The sequence below is a fragment of the Atractosteus spatula genome, chromosome 3, assembly GCF_055471065.1.
Source record: "Atractosteus spatula isolate fAtrSpa1 chromosome 3, fAtrSpa1.hap1, whole genome shotgun sequence".
Classification (NCBI taxonomy): Eukaryota; Metazoa; Chordata; class Actinopteri; order Semionotiformes; family Lepisosteidae; genus Atractosteus; species Atractosteus spatula.
Genome location: NC_142708.1, coordinates 36,088,832 through 36,112,173, shown reverse-complemented (window position 1 = coordinate 36,112,173; position 23,342 = coordinate 36,088,832). Strand labels below are relative to the sequence as shown.

Below are 23,342 nucleotides of genomic sequence, written 5' to 3'. Positions count from 1 at the left end.
ATTATTTTTATTTGCTTTGGCGGCACTGATTGTACCCATCAGTCATGCCAATAAAGCATCTTGAATTGAATTGAAGTGAAATTGATTGTCAATGAACAATACAAAAACATACCATACAAGATCACATTAAGGCCACAGAGAGACAATGAGAAACAGGAAGAAGGAGAGGAGGAGAAGAACAGATGCCCCTACAAACAGATCCTGACTGGAGCTAAATATTTGAACCTTGCTAGAGAGAGCTTGCTATTGTGTGTTTTTAGGAAACTTGGGTTTCCTGGGTAAAAGATACCTTGGTTAGAAACATCTTTCCTGAGTAGAGAATAGAAGGTTTCCTGCATTTATAGAATAGAGGGATAGGCTCACATTTATTTTGTGGCATCCAGGGTGCAGAAAGAGAGATTAAACTACAGGTTGCATTATATTTATTTATGTCACGACTCGTACCTTCTCCCATAAGCGCCCTGTACTACTAAACAGCGCCTTACGTACTAAACTCCACACACGCTCATCCCATCCAGGAATTAATTATCCAACCACGTCTCTCTGTCGCCAATATTTAAACACTCTTCACCAGCTTACTGACACTCACTATTGAGAAGTCTTCCACAGCTTTCTCTTGTGCACTCTAATACTCTCGACCTGACTCCTTGATTCCTACTTTTGACTTCGCTCTTGCCTAACGACTTGAATTTGGAATCTTGGATTTACTTTGCTCTAACCCCCTCCCTCACGGCTTCACTCAGGGGTCCCACTACTCACCCCTCTCAGTATTCCTGACAATTTAGAAGGCAGCGTATGTCTTATTTGGCCTCTGTAGGCATTATTTAAGAGTTTCATACAGTACTTAGTAGAAGTCTGGGATTTTTGGGGTGATTATAATGTTAGGCCTCTGAAACGCCTTGTCTGTAAATACTGTCGTAGAGTAACTTGTGTGTGTTTTTTGTTGTGTGTAACATAGTCTGTAGTATTGCCATTGTTAATAAATATTTGTTTGAACGGGTGTCCCTGGATTATTACTCTTTTCACCAAAGCTGTGCCAGAGAACAAAGAATTAATGTGCCTCTAATTATACCAACCACTCGGGTATATTCCGGATAAATCACTTACAAGTTTGGGGTTATGTATAATTATTTTACTTGTTGACTAAACCACTCAGTCAATTCTTTATTTTCACCATTTTTGTAACCCCCCGTTATTATTATTATTATTATTGACCTGGAGTGCTGTCTGTGTGAAGTTTGTATGTTCTCTTCATGTTAATGTAGGCTCCAGTTTCTTCCCAATCCACATCCACCTACTGCTGTGAGTAGGTGCATGTTTTTCTGTGTGTGCCCTGCAATGGACTGGGGTCTATTATACTGGTGTATATCCTGCCTTAAGTTGTAGGCTTTCTGGACTTGTCTGCATTGAACTGATTATAGCAGTTCAGTTGCTGTCCTTATTTGCAATACATACACTACAGTATCATTGTTTGGCTGTTGCGTGACTTTTTGTTTTTCCTGTGAGATTCTGCATTCTTGGTACTGTGTTCTAGGTGTATATTCAGCATACATATTAACAGCAGGAACTCTGAGAAGGGATTAAGTAGATCAGGAAAAAACCCTTAAGACAAACTCTTTTTACTCCTCTTCCTTGGCTGAACATGACTATACTGTAAGTATCCATTTGAATTAAAGGTAAGTAAAGTAATGTTATAGCGAGTATAAATTACTATTGTAGTGAATGAAATTCATGTTAGAATGGCATGAAGAAACCTACAGAATCTTTTATCTGTTTCTAGATATTTAGCACTGTTTCTAACATTTATCCTGTTTTAATTTCATAGACTTAACATGAAACCAACATAACTGAATTACTGAATCCATGAGTCTGAATCCATGAATCAATGAGTCAGGCAATTTAACCAATTTACTGAATCCATGAGTCAGGCAATTTAACCAATTAAATCAGGCACATGACATAAATGCAACAATATTACAGCTTTATAAGAAACACAAGGGTAAGAAGCATGACTTAAAATATCAGCCTAGCAATAGTATCCAAAGATACCCAAAGACATCATGGAGCTTTCATTGAGTCTGTGAAAGATCAGTGAAAGCCTCCATGTACAGTATAGTTCATTTTCTTTAGCTTGGTCACTGCTTCCCATGCCAATACAACTGTTTTATTAACTATATTTAACTTCTTCATTACACAGTTTGGTTTTGTTGGTTAGAGCTTAGTACAGAAGACATGGCAAAACTGCAAAGTATTAAAACAAAGTAGGTTTCATTGAAGCAAGAATATTTTTCAAATAGTTTTGATGTCATGATACAGTTGCATTTGCTTTAAAAATAGCATGACTGACTTTTCCACTGTTTAATCCATCACTAAAGAATATACTGTTACTATTGTTATGTTGTATGTCACTTTAATCACGTTGTTTATAAACATCCGTACAACATTTAGAATTACTAAGACAGCACACTTACAAATAGGTAAGATTTATGTCAGGTGAAACAGTGACACAGCTATTCCCAAAAATAACACAGCTATTATCAAATAAACGCATTTTCAAGCAGTGACAAGTGTTACCTATGCACACTAAGTCTAAAAGCAGCTCCATCCCTCCTCTCCTGGTGGTTTTGAAACTATAAGTGCAGCCCTTTCATAGCTAACCACCACTATTTTTCAGTGGCACAGCTTGGATTTGAGCCAGCAGTCTGAACAGGAGCTTCTTTTAAAACATTTAAACCACAGAGGTTCATCAACACTGATTAAATTACAGTGAGCACACTTTTTTATTTTTTACAACAACCATCACAGTCACTAAACACCCATATCTTGTATAATTATGGTTTTGGCTCAAGCAGATCTCTGCATGTCCATACGATTTTGTGATATGCGTAATAAAAGGTAATATAAAGTCTTTAATACAACAAGGCAACAAGTGAAATTTGTTAAATGCCTGCACTTGGTGAAATGTTTTATAGTCAGTTTTGCTTAAAAAAGAGATTAAAAATCGTTGTAGTTTTAGTTTCCCTGTTTTATTCTGAAGTCAAACTCGATATCCATCCCATTGATTCTTGTGGGAAACACTAATTTAGAATGATGCCAGATGGTTCATTAATGTAGAATACGTTGATGAACCATACATTGGGATCTTCTGAACCTGATTGTTTTTTGGTTATCTGGTGCTTTTCTCTGGCAATTTTTCAGTCAGGATTAATCTCTGTACCTCAAAGTACGGAAACATACAGTACAAATGTTGCTAAGAGTAGGGAGTAGTAGAAAGACAAATTATTACACTTGAAGATAACTGTTCAGAAAGATTTTTAATAACCTTTCTGTTCCCTTGATTGGTAATCCTGGCACAGCTTAGGTCCCCTGATTCCTTAGACAAGTTCTTTAATTTTAATTTCTACTGATCGATACACTTAATAAAGCTGGACTTTTTGGAACACCTGAATACAGACATACAGTATTCAATATTCGGGGAATAATTTCTTTTGTGAGGAGTTGTTGAATATCCTGAATAATAGTGTAGTTGCAGAATCTAGTCCCAACAGGGTAGTTGATACCTTTGCACACAATAAAAAGAGCCATACAGGGTACTTTTGGAGTAGTTAACAAGAATATTTTGTGACAGCTCTGTTCAGTGTAACAGTTGAACCCAGTATCTTGAAATACCAGAATTTAAGCTAATTTTAATCGCCAGTTGCTTACAGAAGACCGCCAAAATTTAGAGACAAACTGGAGACTGAAAGTGATGCCCACCAGAAAGCCATGAAGTCTGAAGATCTTGTTTGTGAATATCTGCCATCTGAGGAGTTGAGGGCATTCAGCAGCTTTCAAAGATCTGTCCACAACTACTAGAATAACAGAAAAACCTTGTGAGTGAGGAGGTCAGCAGATATCAAAGGGACAGTGAAGAGTAAAAGATATCCATCTAAGAGTGATCTAGAGGCTTTTGCATGCTGCCACATATCCGTCAATATCACCCCTCAAGTTGGGCCACCAGAAATACCTATGTATCACTTCCAAGGTGAGTTGCATACCAGGATGTCCAGCCAGCCGAATGTTTTGGCTCCACTGTAGCACATCCGATCTGGTGGAAAGAGGATCAAATAGTTTAGCAGAACGGGTTTCAAAGAGAGCAGGACTGGACTTTCAGCTCATTGTTTCCTCCACTGCTAAAAGAGTAGTCCCAAGGATGCAAGTGGGATGATGGGCTGAGGATCTGTCAGGGCTCATGAATCTTTGAAAGCGTTAGCCTTGCCGTCCTTGGACCCAGTGGTCTGAAGGAAAGGACAAGATCGAAATTTTCAGCCACTTGGTTCCTGCTATGTATGCTATGTTTTTGTGGTCTGAGCAGCTCCCTCTAAAAGGTTTCTCCATTCCCCCAGGGCAAACCTTATAGCCAGAAGTTCATGGTTGCCAACATTGTAATTTTGTTCGGCTGAAGTAAGCTTCCTGGAAAAACCACATGGGTGGAGAGTCTGAGTTGGCTCAGAACCTTTGGGAGAGGACAGCCTCCATGTTCAATGAATCCACATCGAGAAGAAATGTATGATGGATCAGGATGCCTCAGTAGGGAAGCCATAGGAAAATGGTACTTCCATGAATTGAAGGCCCTCCATTAGTCTCAGGAGTCAACTTACTCTGCCCAGGTTCCTTCTTAGAAAGGGCTGTGATAGAAGCCACTATAGAACTGAAATTATGGATAAATATACAATAATAGAAAACCATGAAACAGAAATTCACACTTCTCCAGTTTAGCACAAAGATGCCCCAGATGAAAGACGACCTGTGCAAAAAGCTGGACATGCTCCCATAAGAGTGGGAAAACACCAGAATGTTGTCAATCTAAACCAACATTAATTTGTTCAGACGAACTTTGAAGACAAACAGGCCAAAGGGCATAACCTGGTATTCACATTAGCTGGTGTTAAAACAGTCTTTCACTTGTAACCCTCCCTTCTTCATATTCTGCAGGCAGTTAATCTAAAGAGACGTCAGACAAGGCTATCGTGAGAGGCAAAGAAATACATCATTCCAGACTGGCAGAACTCCAGGCCGAGAGGTCTCCGATTCCTGTCAGAGATTGTGAAGATTGTCCTGTTGGGGATTATGTTATGCCAACCAAGAAAACCCTAAGACCAGGAGGCAAAGAAGAGAAGTGACCCATACAAATGAAATGGTCTTACAGTTGTCTTACTAATAAAGAGAAGGAGAGGACTAGCCCTTGTTTCAAAGATTCCTGAACCAATCAGGAATGTCTGTCCATTGTTTGAGCATAAGCAGAGGTTGAGCACGGTTCCAGAGGAATTCTAAGATGCAAAGCCAAAAAATTATCACCTGCCTCACAGTGCACAAAAGCTTCATCATTGACATGATGGGAGTTCTGAGACAGCAGAGCAGGTAGGGTAAGGCTTTGCGTGGGTGAGGGGGGAGGGCAAAAGGGATGTAACTCTGCTCAGCAAGAGCTCTTGCTCTTTCACCAAGCCAGACTGTTCCCCTGAAGGTTCTGGTAGTTGTGACGAAGATGTCCTTGCAGTCATACTAAAAGTTGTCCCTCAGTTGACGAAAGGACTGTCTTTAGCTCTGCAAGGGTATCACAAGTTTTCACCTGTCATGTTGCATGAAGGCGAGTGTCCAGCCTCGTAGCAAGAGTGATTATTGACACCAAATTGTGGAGAAATCTCTATAGGCAAGAGACGTGACACAGACTTCCAGCTGAACAACCAGGTGAATCAAAAACAAGAAGGAACATGTTTTAAAAACTTGAAAAATTCCATGGATTTTCTCCTTTTCCCAAATCTCCAAAGAAAGTGACATCTGAGGTTCCAAAAGATTTCTGGCAAGCATGGGCGGGACTTCAACAGAGACAAGGTTTATTGCAGCAATGCCAGGGCTTCACTCATGCTTTGAACAGTAACTTTTAATTTGTTCAAGCTAGCTTGCTCTGCCTGGATGGCAGAGTCATGACAATCATATTTTCTGCTGTTCTGCTGTTTGTCCACATTTTAAAGAAAATAATATATGTAAAAACGTGCTGGATAAAAGAGAATATTTGTGAATCTGTCAAAGTGGTTATAGCTCATAGAACAGAGTGTCAGAAGGACCTCATTTCAACAGCTACACATTTTTGCTCTATATACTGCACATTTTTTATTACTATTGTACACTGTAAAATATATATTGTATGTTGTATTGTATCATGTACTAGAAGATACTGTCTTTGTACTATTTGTCTACCATTTTTATTTATTGCTGTGTTCTGTATAGTCCCTACACTGAGAGAATTTTACAAATGGAAAATAAACATTGAATTTGAACTTAATTATTAAAGAAGATTGCAGTGCTGTATTATAACAATTTATACTCTATGAAGAACAGTTTATACTGGTCTGTCTTTAAATTCTATGAATTATACTTAATACTATGGTATAGCCTGTTAAGCCTAATGACTGCAAAGCTCATTTTTCTTATTTTATAAATGAACATTTCAGGTGTTATTGAAAGGTTTAGTTCTGACCTCAGCTAATTACAGACATTGACATACTGTAAGGACTGTTTTCTCTTTTGTTTCAGTAGTAAAAAGGCCATACAATATATGCTGAATTTAAATAATTTTTTTACAATGAAACATTTTGTTTTTCTTCGGGATTACAGCAATTTCCTTATTTGGTTCCATCCTTAAGGAGAGACAAATGCATAATTTTGTGGCTGCCCCCTAAAAACACTTTGGTTGTATTTCGCCTGGTCATCTGCTAGCCAAGTCTCTTCCTTCAGCAGCTGTTTGCTACACATTTGTACATCTTACCTATAAACCTTTACAGTGTCATCTTGCAAGCCTGTGCTTTGTCTTTGAATTTTTGTGTAACAAGGAATATAATTTTCACATTTGTACTTCTTTTCAAGGTCTTATTTTATAACCACAAGAACAACAAACTAAGAACAAAATATAATTTATGTAAAATACTATATAGCTTTCCACCTAATTTAGTAAAAAAATCTTAATGCCATTTAGAGTGAAATAAGATAAATAATTGATGATGCAGCATGCTGTGATAATCTGGCCATGGGGTTATGGGTAAGTGCATGAGGTAGCTAAGTACCACACTCTCCTGAGACACAGTGTGTCACATCAATGTTTTGCTGAAGCCATCTTGATCCTAATTATTTATACAGTATCTTCATGTTTGCTTCAGTTCCCTTTATCATATATGCCTGGGATGACCATACATCTTTTGCTTTTGCAGTAATAATAAGTTCCTAAGCTAGGTGTCTTACTTGCTCTTTTTTCAATCCATCTGAAATGATAACCACAAAAAAGAGGTATACTAATTTAACCCAGCTGGTTTTCATCATTTTAATATGATGTCCTGAAATCTGGGCTAAATATATCCAAACGTGGCTTTAACATTTTGAAAGATTGAGCGGAAACAATTCAGCCTATCTTTTCAAGCATACATTCCCTATTAACCTTAGTTTGCATATAAATTGAAATTAACGAGTTGTGTCTGATATGCAAATTAAAATTGAAACAAACTTGTTTGTTCTAATAGACTGTTATATCTTGCTGTATAAAAAGCCTTACTTTTTTAGTTAGAGAAACTGAAAAACAGTCCACAATTCTGACATAAAAAACATTTATTATTCGGTTAAGCTTTTCTGGCAGTCAGTGCATAACAAAATGCTCAACATAATGTAATGATTCGCTTCACTCAACTAAACACTCATTTAACACCCAAAAGAACTTTATTTTGAATTGCTTTGATGAATAGCAGAGTTTAAACATGAATTGCTTTTTGTTTTAAGTTTTTTTATAAATGTATAATGTGCAATCTAACTTTGATAAGTACAAGCTGTGTAGTAGACTACATGTATAGCAGATGTTTATACATCAATTGCTATAATTTTTTTATAAATGTATAATGCACAATTTAACATTTGGAAATTAGCAAATGTGTAGTAGACTACATGTTATTTACAGTTTTCCACTGTTACTGATACAATATTCACTTCAAGGGAGCAGTGATATGTGACAAGAGAGCAGTGAGAGAATATGACATTCAAAACATTTTTGTCCTTAATTTAAAACAGTAATTTGCCTTGTTGATGTATGACATTCTGTTAATTAGTAAAGCTTTAACAATACAAATGTGTTATAGTGCTACAGTGCAGTGTGCGTCAATGTCCTGAATATTAATGTTGACAGTGAACACTATTTAGAGGGAAACAGGGATTTATCTGTTGGTCAATTGAAATAAATCTTTCACTGTTTCCTCCAAAGTAAATATGTCATTTAATATAAACCTTTTTAGGTTTCATAAAGTAAATGTACAGTAATATTACATACATCCAAAACTTTAAAGACATTTAAAACACAATAGGCTATTGTATAACATTTCTGAAAAAAAGTCTTGATAATAATGTGTCAGAGGAACACTATGAAGCAGCCTTTTTTTAAAAAAGTGAATCTCCTACAAAAGGTCTCCTACAGATAAACAAGGACTATTACTTTCTGGCCAATCCCTAACTGCATTTCTTTACCCTATTCTGCAGACCAAGCCTGACAACAAATGAATAAAAAACAGTCCCAATTCTCTCTGATGGCTGTGAACTGCTCTGGAATTGCTCCGGGAAGATGTTGCTGGGATGCAATATGTTGTTTGAGAGCATCCCAGACATATTTAGTGGAGGCAGAAATCAAGGAGCTTTGCAGGCTGATTCATCCCAGTGATTCACTTCTCTCTAAAAAACTTTGCCAACCAAAAATTTGGACTCAAAACTGCTGCAAACAGACAAACAATGGGAATCCGTTCCTTCAGGGACATGGAGATCTGTGTGGCCAACCATGATGATCTCTCCTCACCACTGTAAGGGCCTGTCCCAAAGCTGAAATCGTGAACTAACACAGTGTCAGCATAGCAAATGGTATAGGTCCAAATGGGTGTTTAAATATAATATATAAGTACAAGATTTATATACAATAATACGTTCAGATTCGGACACAATATAGTCAGCCTATGTACTCATTGTTCTTTAGTTTGTGTTCTTCTCTTGGGGATACAATATTATCTACTTCTGTTCCTGCTTTCAAAACTCAGAAGAGTCTGCTTGGGATGTTAATCTTTTTCTCAGAGGAATTACTGTTTGCTTATTGTAATGTGTCTTGTATGTTTTATGTATATTTGCTTCACAAATTAATGCATTTCTCTTTTTGCAGTAATAAACTCACAGTGAAAGAGTAATTAACTTTTTGCCTCTCTACTTTTAAGACTTTCTTTTCATCCCAATTCATTAGGGGATTGCCATGCACAGCTCTTTTCAACTCTGGCTATTGCAAAAGTATCCCACTACATATTTATCTTACCCTTACTGGCTGAATGGTGTGAAGAACATTATGTCGGAGAACCGATTCTCACTTTACTTGAGGGTCTTTAGGCTATTGGCCAGGAACAGAATCCACCCTGTTTTTAATTTCTTACAGGATAATATTTGTAATACCAGTAAGATAAACCGTGAGACGTTGTTTAAATGCAATCAAACATGTATTGCGTTTATCTTACATGAAAAAAAAATTAAATTAAACATACAAAAATATTGAATATTGAGCACATATTTAATACAGGACTACATAAGACTTCAAATAGGCCAAATACACTATTTCCACCGTAACGCATTTGGAAGTGTTGGCCTCTGTAGACTATTGCATCTTTTTTACAGTGACGGTATTTGGAAACGAGACTTCCTACCAGAAAGCTTTGCACTGTCAGTTCTAAACACATCAATCCTGCAAAACACTTCCACTTTACCGACAAAACGTTAAACACATACAGCAGTATGAAAGGAAATACATTGAACAGTATCAAATACGGTCTTGTGCATAGGGTCTCGCTTAAAAAGGCCCCTATCACATGATAATGGTCAAATGCTGTACTGCCTCACAGCTGTTAGGGGCGTTACCCCTAGGTGAATGAAAATAGTACCACGTGTCTGATCAGATGACTGCCCTACGCAAAAGCAAAGAGAGCTTACTCAGTTCCTGTAACAGTGTATTTGTTCGTGATCAAAGTAGGGAGTGGGACAAAAAGGGGGCTCTTGCTTCATTCTGCAAGAACATTAGCCTCAAGAGGCGTAGGCTGTAATTCAATTATAAAGCCACCCTTCAGCCCATCTCTGTATAGCACAGAGAATTATACTGAATTAATTTTCTACCGTGGAAAGGCGGGGAATACAAAGCACTGTGCCATATACAGTACTTTGAATGCATCTGTTATACATCAAATACACAAGAAGCAACTTTACCTTAACGTCTTGACTTATTGGAAGATTTACGTCTACTAACCCAGTACATGGATTATCTGGTATGATATTTAATTTTACTTTAATAAATAAATATGTTGATCTGCCTCTTAAATGTCTTGCTGCAGTCGTGCGTTAGTTTCAGCATGGTAGACCAGAGGTTTGCCGAGTTTGAATTCAGAGCAAGCGAATTAAGAATCAATGAGCTCATATAATGTAGAGAGGTCTGTTTTAGTTTCTTATCAGGCTGACAGATCCATTAAGGGCTAAATTATAGGAATGCTAAGTATGCTTATGGTTGGGCTATTTTGATGTCATGAGATCTGAACAGAGATACGACTCCTGTGATTCGTTTAGAGATCCAGGAGCTTATGTTATGCATGGTTGGGTATAAATTGCAACCCCTGGCACGAAAGTAGTGAACTCAGAGTTAAAGGATTTTTAATGTGAATTTCACTACCCAGTATAGCTGAAGTGTTTGTTCTTGCGGTTGATCGGTCTGCTGTTACCAGAAAAAGCAGACTAAATCCCGCCATGGTCGGCTATGTTAAATTACGTGTTGTTGCTTGATAAGTTTTTTAATTTTTCTTCTGTTTTTATACCACATACAGTGTTACGGAATGCAAAAACTCGTAACTGGGGAATAATAATAATGCAAATCATGAGGTCCAAAAGTTGTTTTGTAACTTAAAAGGACTTCATTCTAAGAGTAAGGTGCATTAGTAGGTTTTCCAATACCTTATTTGGATTTTTTCGAGTATAGCTATTAATGGCATTTATAGTATAGAATATGTATGTAGTGAAATAGTTAAAAAATAACAATTAAAATCCGTTCTTCACTGTTATCGTTTAAAATCGCTCTATGAATGCTCTTTGGCAGATGTTGTCTGTCAAACGTTTTGGTTTGTTTTTGAATGGATCTCAGCATTTATTTTGTTCTTAAAACATTCAAACGAGTTGTTAATGTTATAAATACAATATCTCGAATGTAAATACTTCATAATGAAACAAGCAAGAACCCTAGTGCACAGTTTTCTTCTATGATTTAGATATGGTTTACATTGTTTTAAATCGAAGTTTTCTTTTGCACAACAGAACATTTTTTAAATCGACACTTCATTTAAAGGTGTGTACGTTTACTGCACATGTATACTTCTTAATTATGTGTTGCAGTGGGTTAGAAGATAAATGAAATCAAGAATAGCTTGTAGTTGAAGGTCAATGCCTTCGGAAACGTCTTGATTTGATGTACCTTTCCTTCATGAGTTTTGTATACTTGAAGCTCTGGCTCGATATCTGAAACTTAAGGCGCATGTTTTAAATCCGTAAGAAGTTTTCTTTGTTCAGTTAGTCTGTCAAGGTTCTCTTTCAATTTGTGGAAAAAGTATACATACAGTAATGAAGGGCACACCTAACACCGTGAAAGTCTCATAAAAGCGATTTTCCTCTTGATTACAAATGATGCAGTAAATCCTTACATCCTTTTTTTTTCTAGCACTCTTGGTGATTGTGCTGTGTGAACATTCAATATATTTGATATGCAAGAAGACTTTTCTCCAGTAGGCAAAACTGTGTTGGTTAGCGTTAGCAAAGACGGACATTTATGACAATAAACATTATAGTTTTGTCTATATAATAGTGTTATATACTGACATGGAGCTGCTGGTGCATGCCTGCTGCACTGCAGTAGTGGATGAGTGGGTCTTGTCTTTTATGATTATTTGCACTTTGGGATGAAAAGTGCAATATAAATGCAATGAATCATAACAGGGCTCATTTGGCACTTAGCCTGTTAACAGAGGTGACATCCATGAGTTCTTCTGTGGCAGGAGGCCCAGCCCTTTGGGGTGTTGGGATTCTTGGCTATCTGTGAAGTATAGGTGTGCGACTCAATCCGGAGGGACCCTGAATAGCCGTGATTTCAATCCATTGGAGGTAAAGCTGTTTTTGTCAACATGACAAATCATACCCTTATTCAGTTTATAGCTTAGGCTACATTAAGAAAATGTTGCAATTATGCAATTATATTTCAGGTATGAAGTAGGTTGCAAAAGTCTTATTTTTTTCTTTGCCTTCAAGAAAAGATAGATACTAAATCTGATAAGTAATAGCATTGCAACATTTAGGCGATTGTAGCAGTGATCTCCCCCTTTTGTTTTCATTTCGTTATTGAGTAATACACAAACGGAAGTACAAGTAGGTATGTGCAGGTAGAGGAGTTCCTTCAAGGAACTGAGCATAATACTGTGAATTGATTTGCACATCATAATTAGGATTTTAAAGTTAACCCTTAAATCAGAAAAAGTCTATGAAGAGAAACTACTAAGATGCAGAGCTGTACTCTATCCTGTTTTTTGCAGGATGTATTAGATGCCAGAAGAATTCTCTGTTTAGTCTCCTGTAGGTGTTGTCAAATTGTCAGAACACATTTAAATGCATTATACATACAGTATGTTTTATGTTTGTTTACGTTTAAGTTTGTATATTGTATCTCATATTATTAATTAAGTGTGTGTAATGTGTGACCCCCAAAATTGCTGAAGCAGTCTAGTTGACCCAGAATATGTTCATATCTTCTTTGTAAATATCATAATTGTTTTCGTCTTCATGAAGCATAGGCCTGCACCATCTTTTGTTGGTTTGATTTTAACATATTGGTTTGATTTTACCCCCATGTTTTGAGATTGTCTCATCTGTCCCTGCATCTTTTCTGTGTATTGAAATGAAATGTCATTCATGTCTTCTTCAGATTTCAACACTGAGTGGCTAAGAACATACACTCTGTTGCCAGTTTGTCGTTTATGAAATAGAGGGAAGAATGTGCTTTGTGATTTAATCTGTCCCATTAAGACCTACTTGTGTTCTGGACAATGTTTAAAATGCCATTTCCTGAGGGATATTTCAAGCTTTGAGAACTAATTATTTGAATTGGTGGATATAATTTTTAAAAAGTTTCTAAGCAATTAAATTGAGAATGTATGATCTTGTGTGATTTGATACTTGCAATCCTTAATTTTTCTTAAAAACAGAGCAAATTTTGAATTGAAGTAGTAATCTGAACAGCCTTTGCTTTTGGCTGAAAAATATCTTGCTTTGCATCTTAATTAAATGGACTGAACATATGCATGGTCCACTAAGATTATCTATGAAGGGCAATCAGTACAATTATAAGCAGCTGTTCTTGAGCTGAAGAGTGAATGGAGCCCCAGTCAGCAGCATTTTACCAGTACTAACAAAGATTTAATCTGAATAATAGAGTGAATGATTAGGGAAGGATTATATTAGTGTTACTATGGATCAGTCAGCCTTTCTTCCAGGCAAAATCTCTTGACAATGCATAATATCTGATGGTTTAGTTTAGAGAAAAAAAAAATACTGCATGCTTCAGATGTTGAGGGACATAATAAGTAGGCACAAAGTCAGAATAGGTACAAGAAGGTTACAGCTGACAAAATGAAAGATTTGGAAAGTGCTATAAATCTTAGGCCAATGCACTGAAAATATATTCTGCATGAAAATGATCTTTAATTGGGTATAGGACAAGAAGTAAATGCTTCTATTGAACTAGGGGGCAAAACTCCACTATACCTTTCTCTTCTCTTTCAATGGACTGTAGGAGTGAGTACTGTATATAGTACAGTGACAAGACTGTCAGTGGAATAGATTTAATATATAACAGCATTGTTCAAAACATGACTCTAAATCTATCAGGTGGACGTGACTTACCTTGGCAATAATTGTGTTACCCTGAAGATGGTGCCATGGGGAAGTTGTGAAGACCAGTTTTTGCTAAGCAGAAGGACAGGTTGCTCTGACTTGGGCAGTGTCTATTAAAGTTCTTTGGGTAGGTGTTTCCAGTGCTGAATTCAAAGCTTTTTAATAGATAACCACGACACAAAGTTTCCCTTGATAAGCTTTTCAGCAAGGTTGTCCTTTTCACTGTTGGAAATGGTAATAAAAACTTGTTGGCTAATGATAACAAGTATTTTGAGCCTGAGGTAAGCAAAGCAAATTAATCATCTGTGTTATTTCACGGTCAAGCAAAGTTACCAATTATATTTTTTATTTAGTGTGTAGTTTTAACATACCTAGCTTAGTCAAAATGATTCTACCCCTTGGACTTTTTCACAGTTTGTGTTACTGTAATGTGTTTGTTTGGGATTTTTTGCCATTTGTCAACACAAAACTCTATATAATGTCAAAGTGAAAACAAACTTCTGCAGATCCATGCATCTTTTTTCTAACTGCTTCATCCAGTTCAGGCCCATGAGGGAGCTGGAGCCAATCTCAGCAAGCACACATAGACACACACACCTCAGGGTACATTTTCCCAGAAGCCAGTTAACCTACTGGTATGCCTGTAGAGAACCTGGAGGAAACCCACGCAAGGACGGAGGGAACACACATACAGCATGCAGATAGCACCTAATGTCTAGAATTACCCCAGCACTGCGAGGCAGCAATGCTGACCACTGCCCCACTGTGCTGTCTTCTCCAGATCCACCTAAATTAATTATAAATATAAAATGGAAAATAACTGATTGCATATGTATTCACCCCCTTTCCTATTGCATACCTAAAAAGGCAACCAGTTGTCTTTAGAAGTCACATAGTTAGTTGAATGGAGTCCATCTGTGTGTAATTAAGGTGCAAGAAGAGCATTAGTCAGGGAGGCCACCGGGAGGCCACCAGTTTTATTCTTCCGCGGATAAAATGGGAGAAACTGTGCATACAACAACAATTGCTTCACAAATCTGGGCTTCATGGGAGAGTAGCAGAATGAAAGCCATTGCTGGAAAAAACTCACATTCAGTCTCGACTACAGTTTGTCAGGAGGCATGTGGGCGACTCAGAGGCCAAGTGGAAGAGGACTACAGTCTGATGTGACCAAAATGGACCATTTTTGGCCACAATGCTAAGTGCTCTGATTGGCGCAAGCTTAACACCCTACATCAACAAATAAGTCAGTGTTGAATTATAAAGGCTAAACATGGAGCATGTTATTTTGTGCTGTAGCCAGACATTTGTGAGTGCTTTATGTTCTATGTAAAAAAGTGCTTCCGGGGGAGCTGTGCAAGTGTATACTTTAGAATATAGCCCAATATGAAATTCAATGATTGTTTCCCAGTGAAACAGCCAAGCTCAGTTATTATAGATGGATGCCAACCCCATAAGGCAGCCATCACACAGTTTATATTAAAAATGCTTTAGGTACCTGGTTTCCATAACGCCCATTATGGAGATTTATTCTTTTTATATCCATTTTAGAATTGCCAGTTATCTATTGTTATATACTTACCACACACGAGAGAAAATAAGGAAGTGTAGGCAGACTCCTCTGACGTGGCCACTTGTGATGTATTAACAGTCAAGTCAATCGACTGTTAATACATCACAGGCAACACACCCTTTTACAGTATGTTCAGTTCCCTTCAGAGGAGAGGTGAGCCCCTCAGCAAATGCACTGCATTCCTGCAAGCAACCCAGTGTCCACATTGGTCTCTGAGAGCCCAGAGAGTCCCAGCTGGCTTATCATGCCCTACCCTAAACCAGGCTTAGCCAGTTAGCTACTGCTTGGGAAACCTTATTTACACTCATCTAGTGACATGACCCAGGTTAAAACACACGGTGCCTGAATCATAGAGCTCAACCTTGAGCCATTTGGAATCAGGAGGGCTGCTATTTGTACTGTTATTGATTCCCACTGAAATATGAAGGAAAATGTATTTTCTGTCTGAAATCAAGCAGCTCCAAAGAAACCCCTCTCAAGAATTTTTTAGTCTTAAACACATGAAATAATATTGTGATATTTATAAAAAAATACCTAAAGACCTGTACTAATGGGGGGCAATTATGTCCACTTAACAGTAGGCGATGATAGTCAAAATGAAAATGTTATATCTTATATGATATAATCTATATGTAATATCTTAAATGAATAGGTCTTAAACATAGAACAGGGAGAAGAGAAGAAGACCAGAAAACAGTAATTTCTAATTTTGGGAGATGATTTGTGAAATTTACATTTGTGAAAAATACATAAAATATTTAACCCAAATCTTTGTGAATTTCTCTGAAAATTTGTAGTTCTTAGTGGTTATTTCTTCAGCAAGTATGCTGAAGAGCACAGCAAAACCTTTCGACTTTTGGGATTGATTTTAATAACAACATTGCGTTTCAGTTGCAAATTGCTTTTATCTTAGCCCTTGATATTTGATGAAGCATGTAGTCATACAGTTTAAAAACATACCTCTGCTATACTGCTGTGCACTCTAAGAGCCTCATCGGAAGATATAAACTGAATGAATAAATGCAAAGCAGTGGTACGTGTAATACAGATGTTGAATAAACGGAACAGTATTTCTGACAAATTAATTCCTGTAACTTTGGGTTCTTTAATTATTTCAAGGAAGATTCTCACACATAACTAATCACACTCCACGATTCTTAATTTTCTTCATTTTTTTTGGTACAATTTCTAGCCACTTATTCAATGCACAGTTGCCGGGGAGCTGGCCCTATCCCAGCAAGCAATCTTTATTGCCCTTCATCAGCTTTTAAGGAAAAGTGTATTTTGAAAATACAGTAACTAGTAGAATACAGTTGCCTCCAGATTTGGTCATGCTATTGATAAAGTGTAAGTAAAGAACATAAGAAAAGGTAGAAAGAAGAAAAAAAAACATTTAGCCTGTCTAGTTAATTTGGTAGTACTGTAGCTACAGTAATTGATCAAATGATCTCATCAAGCTGTTTTTTAAGAAGGCAGGGTATCAGTTAAAACTTGTAAAAAGTTTGGGATTTTGACACTCTGGTGTTTGGCATTCATTCATATTTTCAAGCAAATACAAACATCTTTAATCTTTATGTCCTATATTATGTTTATGTTATTTTTGTAGCTCATTTTATTGCTGGTTTTAGGAAAAAGTAATGGAATATTTGTCCCCACACCTGGGATGTGTGTCATTCAATGGTTATGTCACACAGATCTTGTTGTTTCAGGGAATGGGGTTTCCTTAATTATCTGTGTGTTTTATACTCTAGGGCTTGGCTAATTAATCGGGATACTTATCATTTTTTTCCATTTGTGTTGGAAATATGGGCCTGAAGTGTCTTTTGTTTTTTTATGCAGTAGATTACAACGATTCAAAGGCCAGAGGTCTTCCCATTTTATGTGGAATTTCACTGTCTGCTTAAAGCATTTTAGAGCAAAGGTTTTATTAATATATAGGGAATAGGAAATTGCCATTGGTGTGGAAAGAGTAACTGTTTGCACCTTCAATTGCAGTGGGAATATTTTCTTTTAGTATTGCAGCAGTAGGTGGAATGGTACTGATGTATTAACACTTTATTTACAGTGTTAGTATTATTGAAACTTGCATATTCCTAGAGTGTCAATTTTCACTCTCTGATTAAATGAATTTATATTTTTAAGCTGCTTATGGTGATGGACAACCAGTTATTATTTTTATTGATGTGTCATTATTTAAATTAGTGATTCGATCATTTTAGATTTCTGGTGTTTGTAGTCGGATTACTTTAGTTCATGTCATTTAAGGCAATAATGAAAAAAAGGAACAAATAAAGGTTTATTCCATGCTGAAAAGATAAGAAAAGAAGCACAATGTTTGGCTGTGGAGCCTTCTTCAGGTGAAGAAAGCTGAAGAAGGTTCTACAGTCGAAAACACCGTTTCTTTTCTTCTCTTTTCAGCATGGAATAAACCTTTCATTTGCAGCCTACGCATGCTGACTCAGCCACTGTACCTACTTAAATAATGAAAAAAAACAAATTTTGGAACATTGTATGAAAGATAAAATTATTAAATATACCTACCTACTGTGTAGTAGAAGCAATTGTAAAAGTATATTTAAACTGTATATTGAGTGCAGTTAGCCTGCACCTGAGTCTGTAGAGTCTTGTATCGTAAAGTAAATAGCTAAGCCAACTCTAAGGCTGACATTTTAGAAATAACAAAAATCAGAGAGGATCTGATTGGTGAAGTAGCATCCTTTAGGAAAGAAGAATGTCATTGTTTTAATACATGTTAATTTAATGGCCTTAAGAACCAGATTTCCGGTTCCAAGCTCTCGGTTGTTTGTGTAATGTTATCAGAACAATATCTCAATGCATAATGGGGAAGAAATTATTTTCCTCAGTAAAAGAATCCTGCCCATAACTGGGTAGAAATTTGTTTTTGTGTTCTCACTCTGGGTAGAAGCTCATAGGTTTTAGTACTGGAGACAAAGCTGTCTTAAGGGAGTCTTTAGAAGGTCATTATTTAGCCCATACTTCCTTTAGTTCAAATGCAGCCTTTTAGGGACAGTACTGCATGTTGGCAAAGTTGCTTGTGAGTGATGTGGAAATGAGGGTATTGTTCATTTAGATGCCCTGATGTTCTTCTATCAGTACTTAAAATTAACACAAAAAGTTATTTTGCATTGAATAAGATGCTCGTAGTATTAAATCTTGTGCATTGAATTCTTTAATCTTTAAAGCCGAACTGCAGTCCCAATTTCTCAGAAAGGTTATTAAATCTCAGTAACAAAATAAATTAAGTGACTGTATCACAAAATTTCACAAATTCTGAATTAAGCTCAAAAATGTGAACTTTGTGAAACTATTGAATGGTTGCCATGTTGTCACAAAACACTGGTCTTGCCAAGGGCGAGAGCGAGAGCTTGTGAGAATTGTGAAGCGGCCCTTCCTGCTCTCTAGTCACTGTAATGACTAATGTAATGTGATGTATCACTAAAAAGTACAGGTTGTGCAGCAGACATCTCACCACAGAAATGTTCCAATGTGATCTGCATGCAGAGTTAACAAGTAAGTACTGTACTAGTTGTTGGCAAAACCGTCTCAAATTCAAGAGCAATATTTCTATTTGATTAAAAGTATTCACAAGCCTGCTTCTTTACAGAGTTACTGTTACTTCTTAACAGAGCCACATCATGTCACCGGATGTTTTTTTTTGCCTCTTTCTGAATTGCAGGACATGGCACTGCACATACCTTGAAATGTAATCTATTTTGTGATGTTAGTTGTAGGTTTTACTGATGTGGAGGTTTTCCACGTTACTGTCTACATTTTAGTTTCATTGCAGGTTTGAAATGCACTCATTAATGCTGATTTTTTCTAACCCTGATATATTAAATAGTGCTGCAGTTCCCCTTTAATGGGATTTGTACTGTATATTTATATCTGTGGAAAAGGTGGTGTAAGTTTAAAAGAACAGCACATTAACTGCTGGAAAAATGAACTTCCTTGAGTCACCAGTGACCTCTCAATCATACAATGTTTAAAGGGCTTTCCTAAAAATGTTAATTAATTGTTGTGATAAACCAGTTTTTGACAATTATTTTCACCAACAAAAATTGGTGCAAGGGCAGAGTAAATGTTTTACATGTACTACAAACCCATCAGCAAAAACTTCAGAACATCTGGGTCCTGTTCTAGATGACTGTTTGCCATATTGTTTGGTGAAGGTTTTATTATAATTTTGTACGTTTCTTTGTAGTTTAATATTCTTTTTGTCTGTTGAGAAGTTATGCCTCACATGTTATGACAGTTGAGAAAAGGTGTGCCTCACTGACAGGCTGAGAATCCAGTGGCTTGAGTACAGTGCAGGCTTGGAGACTGACCTGACTAGGAGCTATCAAGGCTGATAGAGGCAGGGTGGCTGCCCCAACTTGCAGGCTGCAGGCAGAAGGTGCAGAAAAGTGCCACGAGTCCAGTGCTTGGTTGAAAGCAACGGGACACAGACAGGCAGAACGTATTTGAGACAGGCATAGAATCTCTCGGGCAGAATTCAGGCCGCATGTCCTTCTGACACACAGGTTAGTAATGCTATCAAGGTTGGAAGATATCTTAAAGTCAGAGCACCGGCTTAGTGGCAGAGCAGGGTTTAAATATCCTGGGTTTGATGGATCTAGCACCTGTTAATTGGAGGAAGGCAGCTGGGAGAATTGGCACGAGGAAGTCCGAACAGTCCCAGGAGGTGTTTACATCTTGAGTAAATTCTGAGAAGACCAAGGGCAGTGAGCTTTGGCTCGCCAGGTATTAACATCACATCCTTTCTTATCACACGGAGTGCACTCACTGCCTTATTATGGAAATTCTGCACAGGCAGTGCAGGGATTCTAGTCGCAGTTTGGTCAATAATAATGCCACTGAATGTGATAGTACTGCTGTCTTGTCCCATTGGCTTCAGTGTTTACCTGAGGACTCTGTATTGATCATGGCTGTCTTCTCTATCAACCAAAACTGCAATGTAAGGTCTCTAAATCTGAGCGTTCTTCAATAAGGATTTCTACTAGATTTCCTCTCTTTAATACTTAGTTGTTAAATAACAAGGTTCTAATTACCAGTGCAATTATTCTTGGCCTGGAAGTGATTTTTTAAAATCATATACTGATTGACTTCCTGCTGTTGAATAATGTCATTCCCGCTGCATATGGTTGTATTGAAAAATATTGTAATTGGGGTCAGGGTGTTAGTTTAATAGTCATTTAAATGTTGGTCCGTGTTTAATTCATATACAAAATGAATGCTTGGTTTTTAACACACTATACCGTGTTTTTAACAATAATATCCTGAATATAAATAAATCACTTAATACTGCAAACTACAACGTAATCAGGAAAGTGTCAATCTTTTGTAACAGGTGTAGTTTTATTAAACAGACATGACATTGGTAAAGACCTTATACTGATTATCATTTGTCATCAGTAGGGGATCCACTGTTTTAGTCACAAGCTAGTAGTATGTGTGACAACTGTTGGAAGCAATAGAAGCTGTATATCTATGACAAGTTTTACACCAGTTTACAGATGCTGTCCTGTGTAATTCTGTCCCATTAGTCTCATAGTAACTGGACAAATATATGTCTGTTCACAGGTATTTGACGGCTAGATGCTACAAGTTGTACCGAGGTCACTCCCCAAATGTTCAGTGGCAAACAGGGCAACCATGGCTTAATTCACATTATCATCTTGCAAGAAAGCAAAGTTTTGTAGACTAGACACTCCTGTGTGACGTGACGATCTCGTTACGGTGTTGAGACTCGTGATCTCCTAGGTTGGGGCCTTTGATTAACAAACATAATCCGTCAAGCCTTGCTAGATTAGAAATTGCTGGCTACGATCACTTCAGTTCATTAGTTAAACCTTTTTTTACTATTGGAAGCATTTGAAGAAAACTGACATTTCCAGAGAATATTGGAAAAGAATTGATGTTAATAAATTACAGTTCTCTAAGTCCTTTTTATATAATATAGTGCAGTGCATTGCCAATAAAGTCTCCAGAGTTTGCTAGCCATCTAAATACAACCTTATCCAATATCAAATGCTTTAAAATGGCTAATGTATTATTAGCTTTTTATGTTTATAGGGATCATAGTTTACTGGTAAGAGGCCTTCCAAAATGCCAGTGTAAAATTTATAGTAATCTGCAACAGGCTTCAGCAGAGAAATTGCAGCTGCATTAAGAAAAACGCAATAGCCAATTAAAACTTCAAATATGTGTTTACCACATTTGAGCCTTACAAATATCTGAAGCATGTAGATGGCATATAACCAAAAGAATTATAGCCAAAATGTAGACCATGTTGATTGACTGCTAAGGAATAACAGTTTGAATGTATTAAAAATTAAAAATTATAAAGAGGATGATAAGAACAATACTGACATAAACTATGTAGATACAGGATTCTTATTTGCTATATAGGGTTTTTAGTATTTATCCATTAGAAATGAAGAAAAAATATTTAATGAGCCTGATACCTTGCAAAAATGTATTTACTTTTCGTCTACTTAAAAGGGAATATTTTATCTCTGTATGCTAGTGTTGAACACGTAGACATAGATATTACTAACCTCCCATAATTCATTTTGTGTGTAAAATGAAGACTTTAAAATTATTTTGGTTTTGGATGTACATTTTTTCACACTTTGTCAGATTGAAGAGATTTGCCTCTAGACTTTGTGGGTGAGGAAGGATGTGCTGTTTTTCACAGAAATATAAGTTCATGAAAAGTCAAAGTCGCCCACAGGATTCTATATGAAAATGACCAGATTGGTTTTGTGAAAAGATTCTGTTTTCCATCCATGCACTGTGCTTTGTGTTTTGTGTCAGATATATTGCACATCTAATTTGACTAGCAATACTAGTATCTAGCATTCCCTCATGGCGTAAAAGTTTGAATGAATTTGATAAAAGCAGGGATTCTTTGACAGTGACTGTGACAGGGTAGTGGAGAGTGATATGAAACATTTATGTAAAAACAGTGGCAGGAAGTGGGCAGCAACTATGATATTATAATGTCACAATACTAGAAATTGCGAAGATTTGTAGATCTACTCTTAAAGAGTGATTTAAGTAATATATATTTTTCTGGTGTCAGCTTCAGAGCTGCTTGGAATCAGAAAAAAACAGCCAGTTTATTAATGGAAAACTAACCTCATGTTGTGAAAAACAGCAAAAGTTTTGTATTAATTGAGACACACAGCAGGCTCAACCTCATTTAAGTTACACTATTGAATATGTCATTTTCCACCTTTCCTGCTGTGTGCAGCAAATTCCTGCTGTAATTACTGTAGGGCAAGGGTAGACCATTTGCTCAGTGAAATATAACCTGTGCTTTTTTTACTTCAGAAATTACACATGTGGGCTTTTCTGGGACTCATTAATATTCAGTGAATGCTGTGCATACACGAGAACTCTATGTATTATGGTTTATACAGAGTGCACTTGTATAAGAGTAAGAAAGAGTAGTAAAAAGTCATAACTGAGACTTGTTATATTTGTGTATCTGCATGCACCTTTTCTGGAAATATGGAACAACTTAAATACATTAAGAAATAGTACACAGTAACCAAAATGTTACCACTTTTTTTGCAACGTTTTTGTCTTTTTATTTGACAACACAATTGGGAAGATACTGTAAATACAACATACTGTGCATGCACTTACAGTAAATAAAAGCTGGTAATATCCTTTGAATGAATTTGATATTCATTACCAAGAGGAGAAACAAATGGAGAATAAACCTGGCAAA

At 36.7% G+C, this 23,342-nt stretch overlaps 1 protein-coding gene across 1 annotated transcript in view; it reads left to right on the top strand.

The window, feature by feature from the left end:
• The first annotated feature begins 10,005 nt into the window (after nt 1–10,005).
• LOC148837763 (ADP-ribosylation factor-like protein 15) overlaps nt 10,006–23,342 on the top strand; it is a 220,316-nt gene continuing 206,979 nt past the window's right edge. The window contains exon 1 of the mRNA XM_088911295.1: nt 10,006–10,355. Coding sequence (XP_088767421.1) covers nt 10,344–10,355 — 12 coding nt within the window. The 5' untranslated portion in view covers nt 10,006–10,343. The remainder of the gene's footprint in view (nt 10,356–23,342) is intronic.